The 26,488-nt window shown below is 45.0% G+C and overlaps 1 protein-coding gene across 3 annotated transcripts in view; it reads left to right on the forward strand.

Annotated features, from left to right (window-relative positions):
• The window catches only part of samd10b (sterile alpha motif domain containing 10b), an 82,632-nt gene that overhangs the window by 27,778 nt on the left and 28,366 nt on the right, over positions 1-26,488 (forward strand). For 2 of the 3 annotated variants that reach the window (XM_048241146.1, XM_048241148.1), the window contains one exon: positions 11,680-11,861. In XM_048241146.1, coding sequence (XP_048097103.1) covers positions 11,680-11,861 — 182 coding nt within the window. Of the gene's footprint in view, positions 1-10,933; positions 10,982-11,679; positions 11,862-26,488 lie in introns of those variants that run through there. The other variant, XM_048241147.1, reaches the window with a different exon arrangement.

A 26,488-nucleotide genomic window follows, 5' to 3' on the forward strand; every position in this document is an offset into this window, starting at 1 on the left:
TCCTTTATTTTTTGTTATAGTTCATTTACATTGTGTTGTGTTTTGCCAATAAAGTAGCTTTAAATAGCCAAACTAGGCTAGATAAAGGTCAGTGTTGAAATTACTGCATGCAAATCACTGAATGCTATGCAGAGGGGCCTAATCTTTAGGCCATCTGATGTACAGTATACAGTAGGCTTCCCTAGGCCTTCCCGTGATCATGGGATATCTTTGACAGTTGCAAAGGGAAAAATGTGAGGAGTCTTCTTTGCGCCCAGTGTACAAGTGCGACGTTCCAACCACTCAGGTCTTCGTCAGATAGGCCTACACCATTACCTGTTGCAATATGTCTGTGTGCATTCCTACATTAGCCCTCGTCTATTTCTTTGATAACATGATTTGCTACCACGTAACAATAACCCGCTATTATTATTAGGACTCAACACGCTTTGATGCTGTGGGCTTTAATTAAGCGCATTTCGGTAGCCTATCCTACATCTGGACAATACTTATTGAACAAATTGCAGTCTACATGCCATGACAAATATTACCAGTAGTACTGACCAAACATGAAATAGATTGTTTACAAGTTATGGTAATGTTATTCTGTGAACATTGCGCTTTCATCACGTTAGCACCCTATGATTACAGCTCGTTATGTCTCGTCAAAATGATTACAGCTCGTTATGTCTCGTCAAAATTCATTGATGAAGGAAGGTTCGCTTAATCCCAGAGAACCATACTCGTTTCACTTAGGCTAGACTAAAACAGAAGAGAAGAACTTGCCACTAACCATGTAGTCGTGTTTTCTATAGCAAATTCGTTAACCTGTCGTTCTTTAAACAAAAATGTTGGGATATGTCTGCGAGGTGTTTAGCCAAGTTCCATGCGTAGCCTACTGCTTTTAAATGTCTTTGAAACATATTTCACAAACGGGCCTCTGTGTACCTGATGGCTTGCCTTCACTATTCGTGATGTATCCGAAATAGTTGCAGATTTCACTTCACCTTTTGTTTTATCCACAAGGCCGAGGACTGTCGGCAAAGAACTACTGTATGTTGACGTTGGCTGCGCACTCACTCACTCAGAGCTGCCTGCTTGACATTGAGATGCGTGCAAGGAGCAGTGAGAGCAGCAGTTCACGCAGACACAGAACGTTAATTTTAATGAAGTATCGATTCTAAAAACGTCGGAAATCGCATCGTTTTTTGCGTGAAGGCATCGTGATACCTTTTTAGTATCGATACACCGTGCAACACTAGCTGGCGTGGCTTTCTGCTTGGCAACTCAAAAGTAAAGCCAAAGGGAAATGTATGTGGGACTTTCCAGGGCTCCTTAAATGGCAAATGAATGAGCTCAGTATGGTGGGATGGTATTAACCATATATATGCTTGTGCATTCTCACTGTACCGTACCATGACATATATTGTATCATATATGTGACGTAACCTAACACAATTTAACATATCACAACACTTTTAATCGCAACTCATTGCATCATGTCATGTTGTTGTGTCATATCATTTCATATCATGAAATATATCATGTTAATCTGTCAAAAGCCAGAGTGATCTCCATACCTGGCTGCCAGCTCCGCACATCAAAGAGTGAGGTGAGGTGATCCCATACTGGCTGTGTCTGCAGGAGATGGGCAAGAACTGGCATCACTGTTCACAGGAATGCTAAACTTTACAGCAGTCCAGGAAAGACAGATCCAGATACCATGAAGAAGCTTCCCCTGTTCAGATTCATCAGGTTCCTGTTGTCTTTATCAGTGGGGTGTTGCCTGGTTGTGTGGTGGCTCAAGAGTAGCAGTAAGCTATTAGATAAACATGGATTTCAGAGGATAGCCTGTGGATATGCTATCATGAGCTGGCATGCTTGTTCCACAGGATAGTGGGGGAATAATGGATTTGGGTATGCGTGTGTGCAGTCGTGTGTGTGTGTGTGTGTGTGTGAGGTGTGTATGTGTGTGTTGTACTAGCAGTGTTTGTGGCAGTGAGGTTAGTGTACACATGCATACACCACCACCATGAACCATGTATGTATAAACACACACACACACACTCAAAGCAATTTTGTAGTTTGCTGTCGTGCGGTTACATGACTTTGAGATGAACATCGCTGCAACTGTCACTGCGGTCCCCCAAGGGATTGGTGATAAGCTCCCCCATCACTCTCACTCTCTCTCTCTCTCTCTCTCTCTCTCTCTCTCTCTCTCTCTCTCCTTCCCCTCTCCATCTCTCTCTCTCTCTCCTCTCTGCCTCTCTATTGTAAGCGTCGATCCCAGGCGGGCCCGAATTATCAGCTGTCAGCGAGATTTAATCTCCCCATGGCACACCGCCTCGCTACGGGCGCATAATGCCACGGAGCACCACACGGGATTGGAGGAGGCACGCCCTCCGTACGCCCCCCCCATGCACGCCTGACCCCCCCTCACTTTATGTGACCCAGAGATCTGACACGTTGTGACACAGTAGCCTGACCCTTGTACACTGAGCTGTGTAACAGCCCAATGCTGAGGCGAATGCACTGTCAGTGATTGAATGCGTGTTTGAGTGTGTGAGTGTGCCCGAGTGTGAATATGTCTGGATGCACATGCGCGAGTGGCTATATGCATGTGTGTGAGGTGAATTTGTGTTCTGTGGATCAGTGGGAGTGTTTTGAATGGATGTACTGTACGTGGCTGAGCTTTGTTAAGAGCAACTATGCTTACATTCAAGTGTGTGGATGGAGGGAATACTGAAGTATTACAGGACTAATCACACACACACACACACACACACACACACACAATTACATAGTAATACATGCACACACACACAAACATGCAGTGCGTGGTCATCAGATTATACGGCCATCTTTGACATTTGTATGTGTCTGTGTGTGTGTGTGTGTGTGTGTGTGTGTGTGTGTCTCTCTCTGGTGCATCCCTTTATGTCAGAACAGGTCAGCGGGAATTGCAGAGGTCAATCAACACAGTGACAGCACACACACACACACACACACACACACACACACACACACACACACACAGCTGAGAAGGCCACTCAATTGTGTGTTATCAGCCCCTGCTGGCCCGATCGATAGCATGCTCTGGAAGTGACATTGTAGCGCTGCATGGGGCCCTTGGCCCCTTCAAACAGCTGCTGTGCTGCTCAGGTGGAAATTACTTTCTCCTCTCTACCACACACACACACACACACACACACTCACTCCAGTCCTCCTCGGAGGGTCAGCAGGGGCGGGATTGCTGTCGATGTGCGGTGACACGGGCTTAAATATATCTCTGGGCTGAGGACAGGCTGCCTGTGCCAGGTCTTGGTCCTTGTCATCCTTTTCTTTGGATCTCCTTCTTCAAGGACTACACGCTTGACATCTCCCCGATTCTCTGGGATTAAGAGCCAGGCTGCCGCAAAGACCTGCTGTTTTTTCCCCTGTAACTGTAGCTGTGGATATGACTTCTGAGCCATTCACATTAATGTGGCTGATGGTGAAAGTTATTGGAAGAGGTTAGTGCACTGTGTCTAATAAGCTTAGCGGAACTACAGTCATAATATACATAGATATATGAGAAAGTATTTAAGTATTCTACACAAAAGGCACAAAAATGGCAGTTAGGGATCTTGGCCCAGGTAGATTGAAATGTAAGCGAGTGCTGGAAAAACAAAAGCGCCAAGGTCGAAAAGAGGTCACCGTGATGTTTTTATCCCCTCAAAGTTTATTCATGTGTTTTCCTAGCACGCCTTAGCCGTTTTCCCAGCAGACTGTCAGGGCCAGAATAATTTCACGCTTCATTCTTCAGGTTTAAGATAGGTCTCACAGGATCCCCTATACTTCTACTCTGCAACGTGAGCTCGGACAAACTCAGCGGGACCGAGCTCAGGTTGGCTCGGCTGAGATGCCGAGAGGTGACTCCGAGTTTCATAGTACACGCTCCCAATTCGCTACGCTGTTTAAGACAGTGAAATCTGTGAGGGATGAATTTAAGGCCAGTGTCAGATTAGCCAAGAATGCTGAGGCCCTATTAGGGTCTGTCCCTTTCAATGCCTGAAAGAAATCCTTTTTTAAAGTGCAGACTGTGAAATATTTATTGCAAGTATTTAAAATTCCCCACCAGTGCTTCGCTTGCCTTAAGATGTATTACAGGTTTACAAAGTTTCTGTTTTGCTAAAGCTTCATTTTTGTTTTCCTGAGACATACTTTTGTGTTGAATCAGCTATGGAGAAGTGGAGAGGGGAGCGTTTGAAGGCAATGGAAGCTTCTACATTAATGCATCCAGCGAACCGAACGACAGCAGCGCACTCTAAGAGGACTGAACACATATCCCAAATTTCCAGGGATGTCTTCCCGTGGAATTCAGCTCGGGGCGGCCTGGCAACCCATTTCATAGCCGCTAATTAAATTTGTTGTGTGACGACACATAGAGCCTGGCAGTGACCGCCACGTGAAGAATTTAAGAATTTCCGACCTCAGACCTGAGGGGGGGATGGACGGGGGGTTTGGTGCAGCAGCATGGTAGCGTCTTAACGAAGCCCATCAATTTTGTGCGAGAGGGTGACATTTTTTCCTTCAAGGTTGGCTGCCTTTACCCTTGGCTCAGCAGCGCGCTGTGCAGGGCAGGCGGACGGACTGCAGTCCAGGAGCTCTGGTGTTTGGCTTGCATTACATGCATCTAAGCAGTTTAGTTCTCAGCTTCAGCTATCAAAGGGCCACATAAATCCCCTCCATTCACTGTAATTCAAAAGGAGCCTCTTTACCTTCCCCCACGCCTTCCCTTTCCCCCCATCCTTCACCTCCACGCCATTCTCCTCTCTTTTTTAACAGCTTCTTCTCTGACCCCCTTTTCACTCTGTTCCCCTCCCCTCCTCTCAGCTCTCCAGGCTGTTTTATGTGCTCTCCTTCTCCCCTCTCTTTCTCCTCTCCTCTCCTCTCCTCCCTTTCTCCTCTCTCCTCCTCTCCTCCTCCCCTCTCTTTCTCCACTCCTCTCTCATCTCTCTTCTCCCCCTGCCCTCCTTTTCTCCTCTCCTCTCTCGTATCTCCTCCTCTCCTCTCCTCCTCCCCTACCTTTCTCCACTCCCCTCTCCTCCTCCCCTCATGTTCTCCACTCTCCTCTCCTCCTCCCTTTCTTCTCTCCTCTCCTCTCTCCTCCTCTCCTCTCCTCCTCTCTTCCCTTTCTCCTCTCCTCTGTTATCTCCATGGTGCTCCTGTTCTGCTCTCCAGCCCTCACTTCTCTTGTCATGTCATTTCCCACTGAGCTGTGATTGTTTATCATTTGTTTTGTTTTGTTTTTGTTTTTTGTTTACGTGCAGCTGTTCTCCATTTCCTTTCTGGTTAAGGATTTTAGGATGTCTTCACTTTATTTGCTGTGGGTTTCCTGTTGTTACGGGTTACTTAAACTTAAAAGTAATTCCTTCACTTTTTCGTCCCATTTCTCCTCTCACCTCGTCACCTCCTCTTCTCCTCTCACCTCGTCACCTCCTTTTCTCCTCTTCACCTCCTCTTCTCCTCTCACCTCGTCACCTCCTTTTCTCCTCTCACCTCGTCACCTCCTCTTCTCCTCTTCACCTCCTCTTCTCCTCGTCACCTCCTCTTCTCCTCTTCACCTCCTCTTCTCCTCTCACCTCGTCACCTCCTCTTCTCTTATCCCCACTCTCCATTTCCTCCCGTCCACTCTTCTCTCTGCCTTCTTTATCTCTACCTGTTCTTCTCTCCCTCTTCTCATCCCTCGCTCTGCTTTTGATGTCTATTCCTCTCTCGTTTTCTCCCTCTATCATCTTTCCCTGACTTCCTCTCTGCTCCCCTCATTCCCTTTTCTCACCTCTCTCATCTTCCTTCCATCTTCTTTCATCCATCCATCCCATACCACCCCCCCTCTCTTCCACATGTCTCCTTCTCTCTGTTCCTCATCCTTGATGTTCTCTGTGCCCTTTTCCTTTATGAGGAAGGACAGCGATGCTTAATGTCCATCAATCCAGCAAGAAGGTCACTGGAGGGCTGCGAGAGAGAGAGAGAGAGAGAGGATGACAGCACTACTGGGCTGGGACATATTGTGCCCTTGCTGAAGGGTACCGCTGTCAATTAAGACCTCCAATGGCTCCTGGGTTGATGTCAAATAACTTTATTGTCGTGGAGGGGTCAGGATGTCACAACAGCAATCACAATTAATGCTTGTAAGGGACACCTGGTTGGTTTTATTTTACGAGCGACTCAACGCGGGGAAAACCTGAGATGTATGGCAGTGTGCGGGACTGTGTGTGTTTGTCTGTCTGTGTGTGTGTGTGTGTGTGTGTGTGTGTGTGGGTGGGTGGGGGGTTTTGTGGAGGTGAACTGAGACGTGTTGACAGTAATGTTATTCTGGAGCCCCTTCAGATGAATATCATATGAGCTGAGGCAGAGGCAGCATGAGTTTAACCTCAAGTGCGTTTCCCAGATGACCTTCACACAGGTTAGACTAGTCAGCATAGCTATTTCCCCATTATCATAACGCACAGCGCTATTGAGCGACGCTCAGGAGAGTGGCACATTCTCTGTATCTCAGGTCACCTCTGTACAAGAATGGAACAGGCGGACAAGTGAAGAGGACTGTCCACCTCTCCAGTCACTCCAGCCCTCCTCTCCTCTACAGACCTCTCCCTCTCTCATCCTCCACATGCACCATCTCTTCCTGCTCTAGATAGCTTTAGGAAAAGTCTACTGTCTCCTCCCACTTTTATACATGATTGACAAGCTTGAGATGCAATCAGGCTTCCTCGTCAATTTTGCCGCCTCCAACATATCTTCTCCTTAGCGAGTAACTGTGTGTGTGTGTGTTCGTGTCAGTTTAAGCTTCTCTGCTTGCCTCTCGAACCCCTGCGAGTGTGATTGACGGTAATAAGGCCAGGAGCCCTGGCGAGGGTACGCGTGTGTTTTGGGCTCCTGCCTGGCAGACAGCAGAAAGCAGAGGGGAGTGGAGAGGGAGCGAAGGAGAGAAGAGGGGAGCGAAGGAGAGAAGAGGGGAGTGAAGGAGAGAAGAGGGGAGCCAGGCAGACAGTAGAGGATGGGAGCAGAAGCGAAGGGAGGCATGGCGAGGCAGGAGGGAGGCAGGGAGGCGGCTCTGCTGCTCTCAGACACGCCTCGTTCTCCAGCAGCTCCCCCTCTAGCACCTCTCTGTTTTCCCCTCTCTTATCTCTCTCTCACCTCCCTTTTCACTTGTTACCCCACACCTCTTTCTAGAACTCTCTCTCTCTCTATCTTCTAGTACCATCTCTCTCCCTCTTCCTTTCACTCTCTCCTCTTCCTCCCTCTGTTTCTCTCTCCTTTCTTCTTTCCTTCACTCTCTCTCCCTTTCTCTCTATCCTATCTCCCTTGTTCTCTCTCTGTATCTCTCTTCTCTCTCTCTCTCTCTCTCTCTCTCTCTCTCTCTCTCTCTCTCTCTCTCTCTCTCTCTCTCTCTCTGTCTCGTTGCCTCATCATTACCCTTTGCACTGATCTTTCCTCTGGCGTGTCCGTGGAGAGCGTTTGAGGTGATGAGAAGTTTGTTTGTCTCGGCCCTTCTCCCTCTCAGTAGCCCTCAGTGGACAGAATGAGGGAGGGGGGGGGGGAGAGAGAGAGAAGGAGAGAGGGGGAGAGGAAAAGAGGGGGATAGGGAGAAGGGGTAAGATCATGAAAGGGAGAGAGAGAAGAAGAGGGAATATAGAAGGAAAAGAGGGAGAGCATATATATGTGTGTGTGTGTGTGTGTGTGTGTGTGTGTGTGTGTGTGTGTGTATGTGTGTGTGTGTGTGTGTGTGTGTGTGTGTATATATATATGTGTGTGTGTGTGTGTGTGTGTGTGTGTGTGTGTGTATTGAGAGGGAGAGGGAGAGGAGGGACCCCACCCCTCACTAGTGTGCCCAAGAGAGGAGAGAGGCCTGGGAGAACACAGGAAGCTGTGAGCCTCTCCAGAAGAGCACTGGGCACCAGGCCGTGGGACCCAGCCGTGAACTTTCCCATCCGCAAACACTCTACAACCCCATCACACACACACACACACACACACACACAGACTTTGCGTGTTAGCACATCCATCCTTAGTGGGTTTCATGAAGAGTGGTTAATGTAATATTTATTAAACATCGCTCAGGTTTTATAAAGCTTGCTCTTTCTCCTTCTGTGCTCATCTCTGTTTCTCTCTCCCTCTGTCACTCTCTTTCTGTTAATCTGTCTTACTCTCCCTCTTTTTCAGTCCCTCTCTGTTCCCACTTTTCTCCTCCTATCATCTCTCGCTTCTTTTCCATCTTTTCCTTTACTTCATTGTTTTCCCTTTATCCCTCCATCTTTCCCTCTCTCCCTCCCTCTCTCTCTCTCTCTCTGTAGTCCTCATATGTGTGTGTGTGATGTGTGCTGGTGTCGTCTCTTACTCATCATTAAATATTTTGTTCGTAGCGAGTGCTCTCTCTGTGGCGATAATCACATTAGCGATGGCAGCAGAAGGCCTTACATAAGAGAGGCCAACAGGGAGAGCGAGAGGCATGCTTAGAAGAAGTACCGGGGAAGTGAATGTGTGTGTGTGTGTGTGTGTGTGTGTGTTTTGGAGGAGTTGAGGGGGGTTCGAGAAAAGAAAGAGCCCTTTGAGTCCTTTTTTCTTTTCAATTTAAGACCAATGCTTCACATAAGCTCATCATTAAAGTCTTAATTTGTAGACTCGCGCAAGTGTGTGTGTTTGTGTGTATGTGGGGAAACTGGCTAGAGAGGCTTTGGCTTCGGGAAGGGGGTGTTTGTGTTTGTGGGTGCTTGTGTGTGTGTGTGTGTGTGTGTGTGTGTGTGTGTGTCTGGGAAAGATGCTTAGAGGCAAATATAGAGGCCACTGCTGTGTGTGTTTGTGTTTGTGTGTGCTTGTTTGTGTGTGTGTGTGTGTGTGTGTGTGTCTGGGAAAGATGCTTAGAGGCCAATATAGAGGCCACTGCTGTGGGTGTATGTGCTTATATATGTGTGTAAGTGTGTGTGACTACTGGGAAAACAGCTCAGAAAGGTTTATGGCTGAGGGGATGTGTGTGTGTGTGTGTGTGTGTGTGTGTGTGTGTGTGTGTTAGCAAGTCAGTAAAAGCGTACCCTCAGGGTCCTCTGCTCAGCTGGTGAGAGCAAGGTGGTAAGCGTTGGGTCCTCGTCACGCAGGAGTCAACACTCATTAGTATCATGACCTGGCCTGCACAGGTGCACCACAATGCAGGTGTGAGTTCAGGACATACACACTCACTAGCATCACACACACACACACACACACACACACACACACACACACACTCACACAGCAATGCTACCTCTCTCATATCCGATTTTCCGATATTTTGTCTGTGCTACTTTGATACCGTTCACAGCCCACAATACGCTATTTGTGAAGATAATCCATGTGGTCTAATACCATACACTTTTTTATTGCTTTTTTATTGCTTGTCACAGGTCTCTAGCTGTCCATTCAGTCTAAAAAACACTTTGGTGTTCATACACAGGAAACAAACACAGTGGCTCGGACTGAGCCCTTAACAATCTCAGCCAATCCACACTCAGGTTTCATGGAATCAGCAGAAGGGTCAGCAGAATTTCAACAACATTTCACACACACACACACACACACACACACACACACACACACACACACACACACACACACACACACACACACACATTTAAAGTTGTTTGAAACTGTGCTGTGGGTGTGAGTGGTGCAGATGCTGTGTGTGGACCGAAGGCTTCCCGTGGAGTGAGCAATGGCGCTCTTCTGAACCTGGACTGCTGGGAGAGGAGATTAGTGGAGCCCTCACAAGCCCCGCCCTCTCCCCTCTCCTCTCCTCTCGCCTGCTTCACCTCTCCTCTCCACTCTTCTCTTCTTCTGACCTGTCATCTCCCCTCCACCTGCTCCATCTATCCAGTCCTATTTTCTTCTCTCCTCGTAAGTCCTCTCCTTTCCTCTTCTCTCTTCTCCTATCCTCTCTTCTCTTCTCCTCTCCTCTCCTCCTCTCTTCCACCTCTCTTCTTGTCTGCTCCATCTCCTCTCCTCTTTTCATCTCTCCTCTCAAGTCCTCTCCCTTCCTCTCCTCTCTTCTTTTCTTCTCTCTTCTCTTCCTCTCCTCCACCCCTTTCCCCCTCTCTCTCCTCTCCTCTGTCCCCACTCTCTTCTCTTCCTCTCCTCCACCCCTTTTCCTCTCCTCTCCTCCTCTCCTCTGCTCTCCTCTCCTCCGTTCTGCTCTCTCTCCCCTGTGTCTGATATGGAGGGCCTTGGGCCTCTGCCACAGACAGACTCAGACTGCTTCTTATCTCCCCCACGAGCTGGCAGCTGCCACTCAATCACACAGAGAGAGATGGAGGGAGGGTGGGAGAGATGAAGAGAGAGAGAGAGAGAGAGAGAGAGAGAGGATGGAGAGATGAGGGAACGAGAGGAGAGGCAGAGACGGCAGAAGAGATAACTGGAGAAACAGAGAGGCTGAAAGGAAGAGAGGAGGATAGAAAGAGGAAGTAGAGATGGAGCAAGAGAGGGGAAGGGAGAGAGAGAGAGAGGAACAGACGGAAGAACAGAGAGAAAGCAGAAGGGAGAAAGAGAGGGAGGACAGGGAACAGACGGAGGGAGAGAGGGAGAGAGAAAGAGGTAATGAGCAGGACATGGGAAAGGCTAAAGAGATTCTGAGGGGAAGAGTGGGAGAGAGGGAGTTAACAAGAGAGAGAGAGAGAGAGAGAGAGAGAGAGAGAGAGAGAGAGAGAGAGAGAGAGGGGGGATAGTAAAAGAGTGAGCGCAGATGTAGGAGCCTGAGAGTGCAGGAGCATGTCAGACTTTGAGTGGCCGTGCCTCTGAACACACACACACACACACACACACACACACACACACAGACAGGATACACACCATGCACCCCATGCTGTGTGCGCGGGGTGCTTGTGGCAGTTCTCCCAACATGAAGGGTAAGCATTCGCTTTGCATTTCACATGCGCTGGTTGTGTCTTCATGGTCCATCTGCTGTGGACAATTGCTCCATATGGATGTGGATATGGTGTGTATGACTAGGCTTGCTGAACACCTCTCGTGTTGGATTACTCAGTGTTTGTACAGAGCGTTGTATCACACAAATATACCGACAAAGTGACTGAGCAGCTTGACAGCATCTGATGAGGGCTCTCCGTGTTTATGTGTGTGTATGCTGTGTGTTTTGTGTATGCGTTTGTGTGTGTGTGTGTGTGTTTTGAAGAATATACAGAGTACACCGTATGTCACCAGTTTATATTTGAAGTCTTGTCTTTGCCTGTTGGATCTTTTCAGCTGTTGTTGTTTTGTCCTTGACATCTAGTGTGATGACATGTTTAACTTTTGTCTCAGGTCAAGGCAGACCGAACCAATCAATGACAGATCTGGATGGTCAGATGGTAGTTATTTTAGCAGTGTCTCTTGCTATTCTGCACAAGTTGTGGATGGATTGTCACTTTTACCGACTTGCTAACATCTCATCCTCCTCCCCACCCACCCCCCTCTTTTCTCTTTATTCTCCTCTCCTCTCCTCTTCTGTTCTTTCCTTTCTTCTCCTCTCTCCTGTCTTTCCTCATCTGTTCCACTCAACCTCTTCCCCTTCCCTCTCTTCTGCCTCACCTATTATCTCTTCTCTCTCTCTCTCTCTCTCTCTCTCCCCCCTTCTCCTCCTCCTCCCCCTCTTCCTCCCCTCTTGCCCTCTCTCTGCCGGTCCTCGCGTCTCTCCAGCTGCCTCCAGCTTTAGTTTCTGCCGTCCGGGCCTGGAGCACACCGTCTCAGCCGAGGAGCTCAACTACCAGCTGCCGCGCAAGCCCGGCGGCAACCTCACCTGGCACGACGGCCGCGGACAGAAGAGTGCCGGCGGCAGGACCGTCAAACTGCTGCAGCAGCCGGGCACCGAGGCCCTTCAGGTATGTCAGTCTCACACACCGTTTTACACCACACACACACACACACACACACACACACACACACACACACACATAAACACACAGACACACACACACACACACACACACACACACACACACACACACACACACACACACACACACACACACACACACACACACACACAGACAGACACAAACAATTTGTCATACAGCTGCTCCTGCTGCTAGACGAACAGAGTATTTCTGTGATAACACTTTAAATATTGACGGTAATTTTGATACCACAGATGAATGAAGACCCAGTCAGGCAATGGCGGGAAAAATCAGGAACAGAGCTATATTTACTCTGATGTGCATCAAGGGAGCAACAGCATGACTTTGCATAAAGATCCACCAGCTGCTCTAACTAGACGAGAAAATACTCAGGGTTTAGGTATCCTTCCAGGTTGACGGGGTATGGCACTGGTCATCCCATTTTACAGGAACCACACAGACCCTGATTAGTGCCAATCTGGCAATCTGGAGCAAATAGCTATACTGACGCAGGGGATTTTTCTCTTAAGACTCAATCAGGACGATGCAAGATCAGGATCCAGGCTTTATTCTTTTCAATGAGGGGCCAGTGGCCCTCAAGGGAGAGAAGTACATGTTTGTTTCACCCCATCATGGATTTCACCAGATTCTCAGTATTCTCTGACTTTTCTGACTATACAGAAAAAGTCTACCATATTTAAAGTTACACACAAAGAGAAGGAGTGACCTACTAGTATGAATATGCAAGGTAAAGGTGTGGTGTGTGGGGGATGTGGCCTTTTGGGTGACGTCAAGTCTGGCCAGCTTCTATTGTCTTTTAATTAAAAACTACCCCCTTTCCTGGACACATGCTGTTCTACAAACATTAACATTTCACACCTGGTGATAAGCAAAAGGCTATAGACAGTGAAAAGACAGGCTTTCATTGAATTCAAGGATGAACAAAGGATGCTTGCATAGGACAAGGACAGGAGAAATACAGTAGACTATAAAGCTTATTCACAATTCTTTCAAATCCCCCTTTTCTTAAAGACTTGAACATCTAAACTTGCTAACATAAATTATGAATCAGCTTATTAACAACAGAGGACTTTTAGGGTGTGGAAGGAGGTTACAGATCATGGGAGAATAAAAATAACAACAGTAGAAAGACTGACATCATCTACTATAGAAACAGCTAAGAAAATGCAACCAAAGCCAGTTTCCATTCTTCTTGTGGTGCACAATGCAATAGAATAAAATCACAGGTGGGTTACTTCATGTGGTGCACAATGTTTAGAATGTGTATGTGTGTGTATGTGCGGCGCTTGGCTCTATTAATAGGGGGCGTTCCCCCACACCCTGTGTTCCTCTTCTTTTCTTCAATCTTTCCTTCTCCAGTTAAAGTATACTAACAAAAATAAAAATTCTCTAGTCTGAAGGTCAGGGTCGACTACCTGGAACCTTCGGATCCTTGCTGTTTTTGGGGGTTATTCTGCCCACAGCAGGTCCACTATTCTAAATTGATCCAATCTTTCTCGTGATGTTCTGACCAAGGTCCTTTTGTGGGATGGTACACAAGACTTCCAAATGCTGCTCTCCCAGGAACACTGTGCTGCTGGGGTCTTCAGTGGTGGTGTTGGATATCAGATCAAAGGACTGTCCCCCTTTCGATAAGCTGTGTCTTCCACCATCACACTTCTGTCCCATGAGAAGCCAGCGGGGGAAGTGAGACATGCGTCGTTAGGATGTCTCTGGGTCTGCGACTTCAGAGTCTGTAAACAGATCTTGAAAATACATGTAGTCTTGGAGCAAAAAGGTTTTAGCTGTCATTCCAGTAATAATAAGCAAAGGATCATTCAGTGGAGTTTAACATTTTTCAAAGATGACGTCAGCTGCAGTCAGGTCTGTCTTGACCTCTCAGTTATACTTCCAAACACGCAAACAAGACAGTACATGAACTTTGAGGCTTGTGATGCCTCAGAACAGAATTCCTAGTAATAATGTAAACATTTCTTATGACAGTGGTCCAAATCTATTAAACAGTGTTCTTGAGAGGTAGAGTTTCTTGAGGAGCCCAAGTACTCAACCTGTAACAGGCTATTTACACACATCACCATCACCATTGTTAAAAAAACCATCAACCATCCCCCTTCGGATCGGTGGCACACCCTTGTCCATCAGATCCGTCTCCGAAACTGATAACAAAACAAATTACAGGAGGACGTCATTGTATGAAATAACATGGTATGGTTCTGTTTGTAGACATCAAATATCATCCGGTGATGGGTGGCTAGGAGCAAAGCTTGAAAATGTATGAAATAAATCATTACAAAACAAACAAACAAACAACATAAAAAATGAAACTTTAACCCATATGTTTTCTAATGAAATTAGAATATATATCAGCAGTTAAAGCAAGCAAACAGACCATCAGAAATTAAACCAATGAGAACAAGGAAAAAATAAAATAAAAATAAAATAGCGACACAGCCTGAAAAGGCTCAGATGGGGATTATATAAAAATATCCTCCTGTTATCTTGGCACCTATAATGGAATTGGGAAATCTGTAACCATATCATCTGAGCAACAAGTATTCCTAGTCAGGACAAACTGAGAAGGAAATCAAATGAAATAAACCGTAATATAAAGAAATAAAGGTGCAACAGAATAACAAAAATAAAATTCAAAGTCAAAGAGAATCAAATCGAAGAAAAATAAATGATATTTGTACTACCAGCATCTGTATAGCCTAGGTGCTTTAAAGCAACAAAAAAACTTACAGAGTCTATGCTCTTAGACCGGAGCATACAACAAAAACCAGTACATAACTTATTATCTTCAGCTTTAAGTGACTAGAGTAAAAATAAACTAAGTAATCATGAGTCAAACTTAGTATTACAGAGGGGAAAAGGAAGTGTGTAAAGGAACAGACAATAACACTAGATACATGCTCATTGCAAATGTTTACCATTGTGTTCCCCATATAAACCATAGAAATAAAATACAGTAAGATAAGGAAAGTAACAGTAATCTGGCCTTGCCCTGGTCAGAATGCCAGACATGAAAGGAAAGAAATCAAAATAAAATAAAATAACAACAACAATAATAGAACAACAAAAATAACAACAATTGTCAGTCTTGATTGCATTAAACATTGGCTCACCATTAAATAAATCACCAGCCAACCTGGAAATCAATTTGTCTTATAAGCATATTATAAGAAATCAAAGAGTAAGAGACTTGCAATCATGTAGTATGGAAGACAAATGTACAAAAGCAAACAACAAAGCCACTCTGACATGGCAGAAATTCATAAAACAATATTCAAAACATTATAAAAACAGGACCGTGATTGTAGATCACCAAAGAAATTAAATCTGTGTTACATTTATAAAAAGTTCCCTTTGGTACAAAGCTATTACCATTGGAATTAAGTTTCCACATTCACACATGCTGGCCAGCACATACACTCACACATTCATTCATTCATTCAGGGCCCATGTTGACAATAGCAGTGACAAGACAGACAAGACAAGACAAACTCATCATGTTGCAACACATAACACTGAACATAGAAAACTCCATCTTTGCAGATGGGGCAAATATTACTTGGATCCTGATCATCCATCATAAGTCTCCATAATTTAAAAGTTGCATTATCAATCCAATTTCAAACTAGTTGCACTTTTATCAATTTGAAGAACACAGTATCATACCAACTCCAATGTCTTTACTTTAAACGGTGGAAAACGTCATTCGACGCCTAACTATTAATATTACGCTTTCAGTTCATCATCTTTATAGGCTACTTCAATTTTTTGGTTTCATACATCTGTTATGACCAGCAACACTCTTATGCAATTTAATTTTCAGGTGAGAGATTCTTAGGTAAGCAGTCCCCCCAAATGTAGCCGTAAAGTGGGGAATGGCCAAGACCCCGGCTACCCTGAAAGCTTAATCCGATAAGCTCCAGATTGTGTCTATAGGACCGAATATGTTTCTGTCTAAAACATACATGGCTATTTCCAGAACTATTGTTCTAACGCCAGTCTCATAGAGACGAAAGTATTTTCAAAAATACTTACGGGCCATTTACAGGAACAAAACAAGCTTGTTACTAACGCCCAACAGAGCTCCCTGCTGGAGCGCGATAGTCTGACAAGGACTATTTAGGACAACTCCCTAATATCTCACCACCAGAAAATATAAATTACCTTACCTTAAGAGTGTGCCATCAAACACGATGTTGAAGATCTGTCAGCAAAATTTGAATCTAATTTAAATCCAAAATTTTAATCTCACGGTTGGAACCTCCATAACTGATAGTATATTTTTACTACCATATTTCTCTTAAGACTCAATCAGGACGATGCAAGATCAGGATCCAGGCTTTATTCTTTTCAATGAGGGGCCAGTGGCCCTCAAGGGAGAGAAGTACATGTTTGTTTCACCCCATCATGGATTTCACAGGACAGTGAAAAGACAGGCTTTCATTGAATTCAAGGATAAACAAAGGATGCTTGCATAGGACAAGGACAGGAGAAATACAGTAGACTATAAAGCTTCTTCACAATTCTTTCAGGATGCAACAATGCAGAACAATAAAACACTGCAAAAATATAATATTTATAAAGACATAGTCACACATGGATATGCTCAGAGATTACACAAGAACAGAGTATAAAAGTATGAAATAAAAACAGTATGTGTCAGCAGTCAAAAGTCATATGTGCAAGAACACATAACAGAAATGTCAGAATATACCGGTACTACTTATGTATATAAAAAGTTATGATTCCAATACTCAGAGATTGGGTGATGCACATGTAAGTAGGTACAGATATGAACGTGATATACATACACATATTTACTTATGCACTTTCATATCCAGTAAATAGTCAGTATGCAAGTGCATCAAAAACTCCCCATGCTAAAATATTGATAATACCCACATACATTTATATATAGTCAGCAAAAGTCTAGCTGTGCCTTTTGAAGCCAGTTTATGCTGTTTACAACGGTTACAACTGTTAAGTCATATTATTCATAATACGGACTCATTACACACGCAAAAGTGGTGTGTATGTGAGTTTGTGGCTACTCATGTATGTGTGTTTGTGTGTGTGTGTGTGTGTGGGGGGGGGGGGGGTTTGTGTTTGTGTTTGGATGTGGTTGATTTTGTGGATTTTGTGTGATTTTGTGCAAACTTTTTTTATTCGACTTTAATTAATCACATCTCATGTGCACATTTATCCAAGGATAATCATCACATCGCTGATGTGTTTAAACTGTAGATGGGAAAGCAAGAGAAAAAAGAAAGAAAGCAAGAGAGAGAGAGAGAGAGAAAGAGGGCTGGAGAGAGAGATGTATAGGGTCATGTCTCCGACAGAATTGGTACACACAGATTTATGCGCATCTGTGTCCTTCCCTCTCTCTTCCCCATTCCTTCCCTTCCTCTCTCCCTCTCTCTCTCTCTCTCTCTCTCTCTACTATCTCTCTTTCTGTCACTGTCATCTCATCTCCCTCCATGGCCTGCAGCTTAGCGTCTAGCTTGCTTTTAACTCCTTCACTGACAGAGCGTTCCAGAAGTATTTATGTGTGAACACCAAAGTCTTACATCTTATTCAATTACTTTCTTATATGCACGGACTGCATGGGAATCTCTAATGGTGTTGTATTGTAACAGTATGATTTTACACACTCATATTACAAAAAGGTGTTCATAAAATTATATAACAGTGTCTTTGTTACATAATAATAATTGTTTTTACAAAATGATAATTGTTCATTATAAAAATCATGTATAGGGATAATTACAAATAATTAAATGTTTAATATTGTCAAAGGTAAAATGGTATTTTGCAGACGTCTTTATCTAAGGTGATCTAAGGGATGGCAATTTTAGAGGAGTGAATCTGGGCCAACTGCTTTTCAGGCAGTGACTGTTCCAACACTAGTCCTAATGCTTTAATCCCTACTTTAGATATGAATAGAATATTAGTCAGACATGTTCAATGGAACCTTGATAAAGCCTGTTTGCCAAAACATCAGTCTTTAATAAATGTATTAACTTAAAGGGATCAGAGTGTGTGGCTACTCTGTGTTGAGTTGAATTTCTCCTGGCCAGCCCTTTTACTTCGGTGGGCATTCCTCCTCCTTCTCCTCTCATAGACATGTCAATTGGCAATTGAGTCATTGTCACTGGATACATTGTATTTACCTTAATACGGTTCGAACCGGACTTGTGACCGGGGGGTTGCCGGTTCGAACCCCAACCAGTAGGAACGGCTAACCCCTCACTGCTCCCCGAGCGCCGCTGTTGTTGCAGGCAGCAACACCTCACTGTGTGTGTTCACTGTGTGCTGAGTGTGTTTCACTAATTCACGGATTGGGATAAATGCAGAGACCAAATTTCCCTCACAGGATCAAGAGTATATATACTTATACTTATACTTAATAGTTGCAATGTAGCAAATGCACTGTGATAATAAATTTTTTTTTTAAAACAAGCTAGATTTGTTTTAGATTTTGCTGTTTTGAATTTTGTTTTATCAGCTTGTGTAGTTGTATGTGTTTTTAGGGTCATCATAGAAGGAACGAATGGCTAGTGCTTCGGCCAGAGTCTCTTCTGCTAAACGACTGCCTTTGTTCTTGTGTGTGTGTGTGTGTGTGTGTGTGCTTTGCTTTAACAACAGAGACAAACCAGATGGGAAAATATAAATAAACATTGATGCTGAAACAGATCATAGTTTCATGAATGCACATTGGCACACACACACACACACACACACACACACACACACACATATGCACACACACACGCACACACCTCAGTGTCCATGTTAATTGATTTGCCATCATTTCAGACATCTTTCTTGTGATGTTTAGTCATAATCCTCTCCCTCTGAGGACACTATAGTTCAGACCTGACTACATCGATCCAGCATTTTAGAGCCTCTTTCTTGTCTTAATGAACTGCTCTGAAGGTGTTTCTACATGGAAGACTAATCACTGATATATAGGCTACTACGCTACTGATTCATAAGGGCTTGGATCAAATTGGTTCCTCCCTATTTCCCAGATGTAATTACTTACCTGTGCTTAGAACCTATTACCAGTGGACTCTAATCAGTTCAGTGGTTCATAATCTCTCCCACTCACGCACGCACATGCACGCACACACACACACACACACACACAAACACACACACACATACTCTCACACACTCTATTAAACAGGTAACTCAATTACAACCTGCACCAGCTTGATAATGAGAGAAAAAACAATTATATACACGGCCCTATAGCACTTATATGAAGCTATTTACCAGTCTTAATGCGACTTTATGTACAGCTGAGTCGAGGTGTTTTCTTCAGAGATCGACATAATCAAGTCCTAATGAAATTAGAAGTAGGCTAATAAGAGGGTTTATTGTAGTGTGTGTTCTATATGGTTTGGAAGTGAACTGCAAGAAAACAGTCCCATTCAGACAGAAAAGAAGCATTTATCATCTTGAATTGTACAGTGTGAACTGTGAAGTCCAATTTTTGTAAAGAAATTGGATTAGATATTAAAACAGGAAAACACATATTTTAGAATTGCTTTTTCCCTGCAATGTACATTACACTCTGATAAAATAAACAAGATAAATGTTTTGAGCACTATCTGTCTCAGATCTCAGGACCCCCTTTCAAGTAACTGGAGGTCAGAGTTTAGGCCATGTGTATGTGTTTAGGCTTTGTGTATATGTTTAGGCCATGTGTGTGCGTTTAGGCTTTGTGTATATGTTTAGGCCATGTGTATGTGTTTAGGCCATGTGTATGTGTTTAGGCTTTGTGTATGTTTAGGCTATGTGTATATGTTTAGGCTTTGTGTATATGTTTAGGCCATGTGTATATGTTTAGGCTTTGTATATATTATGTGTATAGGCTATGTGTATGCAGATATAGGGCTCTATCTTGCACTCCAGCGCAATTGACTTTGTATACTCGCGCTTTTGTCTTTCCTATTTTGCAGTCAGCGCATATTGGAATTTTCCCTCCACAGCTACATGTGCCCCCACGGGGGCGTTTCAGTGAAAAGAGGGGGCGTGGTCCGGCGCAAACGGTCCCTGTTGATATTTTGCAGTTTCAGTAAACAATTCTGCCACAGACCAGGAACCTCCTGGTCTAAAGTCAGTGGAGCAAATTCAGATGATATTTTAAGGGCGCATGCATGGAATGAATGCAGGAATGAATGCTATGCACACCGATCTACAGACACCCTGTGCACAGATAGAAACATTCATCTACATGCAATATCTTTACAACAACAACGCCTAATTACGACCTATTAATTTGGACAACTTTATACAGCCCTACAAAGGCTAAAGTTACCTTTTAGTTTTGTTCCAATTTACCGTTGTGTATGGCTTTAAACATCGTGTGCGCTTTAACATTAGCCTATAAGCATTATTCCAGCTGCGCTAAGGTTTTGACAAGCACCACAATTTTGCCTACCTTGTTGTAGCCCATCTGACATAACTCCAAGCTTTGCTATGTTCCCTCCATCTGTTGTTTTCAAAAAACATTTTATATCCATGATGGAAGTTTTGAAGTCCTTGAAGTCATGAGTTTGTGAATTAGCTTAAATCAGCTTATTATGTGCTGTTAATCAGCAACCATAGATAGTAAAAGAAAGCAGCAAGTAGCCTTGGCTACAATTTCTGTAGTTGCTGCGTCCATTCATTGTTATTCTCTCTCCTGCTCAAACAAAAGTTGTTTGCATTAAGTTGATGATAACGTGTTTACAAACTCTACTTTACATAAAATATTGTAAATAGCCTACTGTCATGCAGTTAATGGGATACTGTGCAGAGTTGGAAAGATAGGTCAACTTGGAAAGTGTTTTTCGTTGTTGAGTTGCCTGATGGTAAGGTACAGCCGTAGCTTACACCTGCAGAAGTGCTTGCTTGGGTGCCTGTGTTGCGCAATGCACTTTGCTCCTGGCATCTATACGATGCAGTTCCCATTTCTCCAAACCATACATAATTACAAGGACAAATATTGCTACACGAGGGAAATCAGTGTGGTATCCGATGTGAAAAAATAGGTATAAATCTAGCGTAGACATTTCCACGAATCACGGATGTGTTGATGACATAAATTAGGAAATATTAGAGGACTTAATGAGACGTGATGTTGAACTGCATGCCGATGCCATTTAGATAGATAGATAGATAGATAGATAGATAGATACTTTATTGATCCCCAGGGGAAATTCAAGTTTTTAACCCAAATGCCCCAGCAGCAGCACGGGAGAGGAGAGCTTATCTGACAGATCTGCATTGTCTATAGTGAGGTAATGTTAGATTACATTGCAAAAATATCACCATGCATTCATAACCTCGTGATTCAGTAAGAGTGATCCCAAAACAACTTTTGTTAAGAGGAAAAATCAATAGCAAACTGTTCCCAACTGACTATAGCGCTGTGAACCGTTGCTGGCTGCGCCTGGCAAATCCGCCATCATAATATCAATCCGCTATTGAACAAGCGTGCCTGCTGTTAAAGGGAATGTGAGATGACGCTCTGATTGGTTTATTTCACGTTACGCCCAAACCACACCCATGAGTAATGTAGCTGCTACAGACCACCCCATTTTAGATTTGCGTCGGGCGCAACAGTCATTATCCCTCCAGTGAAATAGCAACAGCGCCCAAGATCCGCCCACAAAGCGATTAGCGCAAAGTCAATTGCGCTCGAGTGCAAGATAGAGCCCATAATGTCTGTGCCTTGTTTGTGGGGATGTTGAAGAAACTTGTTTTTGCCTCACGAGTGCAGCACATGCAGTCCTCTCTGGTTTGGAGCAGATGATGAGGTGACATGATTTGACAGCCATGCCCACCCACACCCCTTCTCTCCTCTTTCCTCCTGAAGTTTTGGAGGAGATTAGATGTTTAATTAAATAGATGAGTCTGAGGACTAGGGTGGGGGTGAGGGTGTGGTGGGGGTGGTGGTGGTGCAGACACATGCATGTGTAAGTAGCAGCGGTGGGGTTGGTTGGAGAAACTTGCCTACGTCTCAGGTCTCGTGTTGTGAGTCGGCTCTGCTGGATGGTGCCAGCGTAGCGTAGCGCAGTGTGCGGCACGTCCTCAAACAGCTGTCGGAAAAACGCCGGCTCTCAATTTGCATGTTTTAAATCTGAGGGCGCACCACACACTCTCCCCACACTCCAGCTTTTTATCTGAGCAGTCAGATGAAGTGAGAGAAGGAGAGAGAGAGAGAGAGAGGAGGGGAGGGGGTAGATGCACTCTAGAAAGAGAAGGGGAAATTAGTGTTAGCTAGAGACAAAGCATGGAGAAAAAGAGAGGGAAAGTTGAGAAATGGAGAGAGAGGGGGGGAGAAGGTAGGCAGAGAGAGGGAGAGCTATAGAGAAGAGTAACAGAGGGAGAGAGAGAGAAATGACGGGTTCAGAGGGAGAGAAGAAAGGGAGGGAAAAGAGAGATTGGAAGAGTGGGAGAGAATCAAACAAGTAAAAAAGGTAGACAGAAGTGAGAGAAAGAGAAAAATGGGGGGCAGAGAGAGAGAGAGAAAGACAGAAGAGAGAGAGAGAGAGAGATGTCAGAGACTGTCAGGGAGATAGCGCAAGAGCGAGCCAGCGATAAAAGAGATGTAGAGAGGGCAGGAAGAAGAAGCAGAGAAACAAGAGTGTGAGAGTGAGAAGGGGACCGGTTGGCGCGGGCCTCCGGGAGAGTGGACGTGCTCGGCCACGCACGCCCTGCGCCTCTGACTCCAGCTCCAGCTCCTGTTAGCATTCAGCAGGCGGCTCTCATTACGCCGACGGCCTGATTTGAATTGCAAAGGTTGGCTAGCCGAGGAGATTGGGCCCTGATTTGTTTAGTTTCCTCATTACAGCCCTGGGTTGGTGACCCCCCACACACACACACACACCATCACCCATCACCCATCACCTCGACACCAGAAAGAGAAAAAAATTGTCCATTTCCAAAACAGAGAGATTAGAGATCCTAGGGACCTGCCCAGCTGTAGTCCAATTAAACTCTGCAACTCATTTTATTGTTTTATGAATACAAATGCAACAGCTAGTCCAACAGAACAGGTGTAGAAAGAGAGAGAGGGGGAAAGAGAGGAGGGGGTTGTGTGGAAAGAGGGAAGGAAGGGAGGGGGTAAAAGAGGGGAAAAGAGGAAGAGAGTAAGAGGGAGAATAAAGTACAGAAAGAGAGGCAGAGTTTGAAACGGCAAGAGGGAGAGGAGAGGAGAGGAGGAGAGAAAGAAAGGGAGACAGAGAGAGTGTGCGAGGGAGGGGAAAAAAAGCAGAGAAAGAAAAAATGGATTCCCAAAGGTTGTGCACCGTGTCCTGTCCTCTCTGCTCTCTTCATGTCATCCGTCCTGTCCTGACACACACACACTCACACACGCAGACACACACACACACACACACCACACTCCTCCTGACACATCACACTGTCCTGACACCTCACAGGGTCTGGGTGGACAGTGGGTCCAGTCCTGCTGCCCCACACAGGAGAGTCCCAGAGCCTGGTGCAGAGGGGCAAAATGGGACTCTTGTCTGTGCTCACAGAATCGGGTCTACCTGCACCACAGGCATCCACGCCAAATCTATACCTCACCCGTGCCAAGTCAGTCCGAATTCAAAAAAAAAAAATAAAAAACATGGATTAGCTTCAAAATGTAGCCTAATGTCTTCACCCAAACTACACTTTTCCACCAAAGTCTATGAATATGGTCTGTAGCTTTTACTTTTGTTGTATAATACAATTAACAGACAAACCATAATGTAGAGTAGCCTATGTAATCTAGCGTAGTCTAATCTCCTTGACGCATAGCATGGCTTCATTCATTTCCAGACGTAAACCATAGCAATAACAATAGCACAAGCAGGATTCACACATTCAACACGCTGTGTGGTGTAGCTCAATTTGAGGGGCGTCATATGAATGCCATTGCGAATGATTAAAATGCAGAGGTGCACAGTCAATGAAACAAAAAAATAACAGAAAGAACATTGGGCAGGCAAGTGCCAGTTTTTTGTTTGGATGAAGTAGCTGCACACTGCACCAATCGTAAGTTTTTCCTAAAGTTGTTCAGGTTCACCGTTTTGTCATTACTTATTGTTAAATAGCCTTATCACTTATATTGGAGCTCCTCGATAAAAATCACTCGTATTACTCACACATGCTTATCGTGACATTTTGACCACTAGATTAGCCTACTTGCTTTCTGCAAAACACAAACGAAGGAATTGCAACAGTGGGCCATGAAGATGCTTGCTAGATTCGGATACAGGCAGTTGTATAATCTATGGTTTTCTAGCCACTTTCTAGCTACTTTCGGGTAACGCGGAATGACAAGCTGCGCAGTTTTTAATGTCTTTACGCATGGTGGAGTGCTTGCATGACGACAAAGGGCCTAATTGGAGACGCTTTTGCGGATGCGTTGTTATCACTGGTAACAACACTTGTTATATAAATGCTTATTAAAATGCTCAAAACGATGCTCCAAGAAGTGTGGGGACGGCGCTCCCCCGCGTCCAACGCCCACTACACCCCTGGTCAAGGGGTGAGATCTATGCCCAGTCCACTCAGTGGCAGCTCAGTGGCAGGGATGTGGGTCGTGGTTGGACTGGGGCAGTGTGAACGCTGCAGCAGTGAGGGCACTTGAAGGAGTGCGTAACTCAGTTTTGGTCCCCACTCTCCGGGGCCCTGCAGAGCGATTATAGCAGCATGATTCAATAACGCCACCAGGGAGGAGAGGAACAGGAAGGAGGGAGGAAGGAGGGAAGGAATGAAAAGTGGAAAGGACAAATGTGAGAGAGGGAGAGGAAAGGATGAGGCAGGCAGCTCGGAAAAGAAGGAAAGGATAGAGTTGCTAAGTGCATGAGAGTGGTGGGGGAGAAAGAAAGGTTGATACAGAGAAATAAAGAGAGGGACAGAAGGCGAGGGAGGCAGGGAGATGTATAGAGGAAAGCAGCGAAGAGTCATTGAGATGGAGTTATAGAGGAAGAGAGAGAGAGGAGGAGAGAGAGAGGGATGGAGAGGGGGAAGCGTAGAGAAGGAGAGGCTGACGTCAGTGTGTTCTGGTCCAGTGGCTCTGCTGCTCAGTAACAGCGTCTGTCCTGCCCCAGCCTGCTCCTGTGTTAATTGGCTGGCCGTTTCAAGGGCTGCAGCTGAAGGTGTGTGTGTGTGTGTGTGTGTGTGTGTGTGTGCATAAGTGTTTGCGTGTGTGTGTGTGTGTGTGTGTGTGTTTACAGGGGGCTTGCTGTTTGACATCCAAATTGTCAAAAATCCAAACTCATCTACTGTGTTGATTTGTGTGTTTGTGCTTTTCCTGAATCAGCTCTTCAGGGAACAGCTAAGACTGACAAGGTCACGTGCCACGGAGCGAGAGAAAGAGAGAGAGAGAGAGAGAGAGAGAGAGTAGGGATGGAGTAGGGAGAGAGAGAGGAGGAGGAGAGGGGAGAAAGCAGAGAGATGGAGGGATATGGATAGAAAGTGAGGAAGAAAGGGAGAGGAAGAAGATAAAAGAGCAAATAAGGGAGTCAGAGAACATGAGGGAAAAGAAAGGAGGAGGGAGAGAGAGAAGAGGGGGAAAGAGGAGAGAGAGAGAGAGAGAGAGAGAAATAGAGAGACACAGGGAGAGTTTGTGGCCAAGTTGAAGGTCAAAAAGCCATACCTGTCAACACTCCCGTTTTCCCCGGGTTTCTCCCGCATTTCAAGGTCATCTCCCAGCACCCTCCCGTTTTGTTATTTCTCCTGGAAAACTCCCGTAATTTGCATGGCCATCAAACTTCATTTTAAAATCATTGATCCATTCAGGTTGCCAGATTGTGTATGAAATACACCCTACACATACACACCATCACTTAGTTTCAATTTCAACTGTTTTGTCATAGGCTAAAACCTGGCAACCCAAAAACCCAAATAAGGAAGCGGGTGCCGACTGGCGCAGCCTGAGTCTCGTCAGTAAGCAAGCGGGCTAGTTGAACGGCCTACTCCAGAACTAGCTGTTGTGAAATTGTTGGGAATTTAATTGATTAACACATCACATAAACTGTTATTGACGAAAAAAAATCTCCCGTTTTTGGAAAGCTAAATGTTGACAGGTATGCAAAAAGCTGTGGTGGGAAGGAGGGAGCTGGGTAGCAAGTTTTCCTGAAGAAGAAGAAGAAGAGAGAAGGAAAAGAGGATAGAGGTCGAGACAAAGATAAAGAAGAATCTACTGGAGAACAACACGCACAACTCTGATCTCTACACACACACATTCTGTACACACACACACACACACACACACACAACCCACAATCACAAACACACACACATACACACACCAAAAAACTCTCTTTTCAGCACAGAAAGTAAAAGGAATACAACAGAGGGATAGAAAATGACAAGAGCATTTTTTAATCATAGAAAATCACTTGGTCGGGCCCTCTGAGGAGGGAGAGCTGGAGGAGAGAGAGAGGGGAGAGAGATTAGGGAAGATGAGTGGCAGTGATAGAGCGAGTTCCACTCGTCCGTGTCTGAGGGACAGGGGTGATAAAAGCTGGAGTGCTTAACCCAGGATGACCCTTCCTGAGAGGGAGGCCGAGACCCGCCAGGACCAATCA

Source organism: Alosa alosa, chromosome 4 (genome assembly GCF_017589495.1).
Source record: "Alosa alosa isolate M-15738 ecotype Scorff River chromosome 4, AALO_Geno_1.1, whole genome shotgun sequence".
In the NCBI taxonomy this organism is placed as follows: Eukaryota; Metazoa; Chordata; class Actinopteri; order Clupeiformes; family Clupeidae; genus Alosa; species Alosa alosa.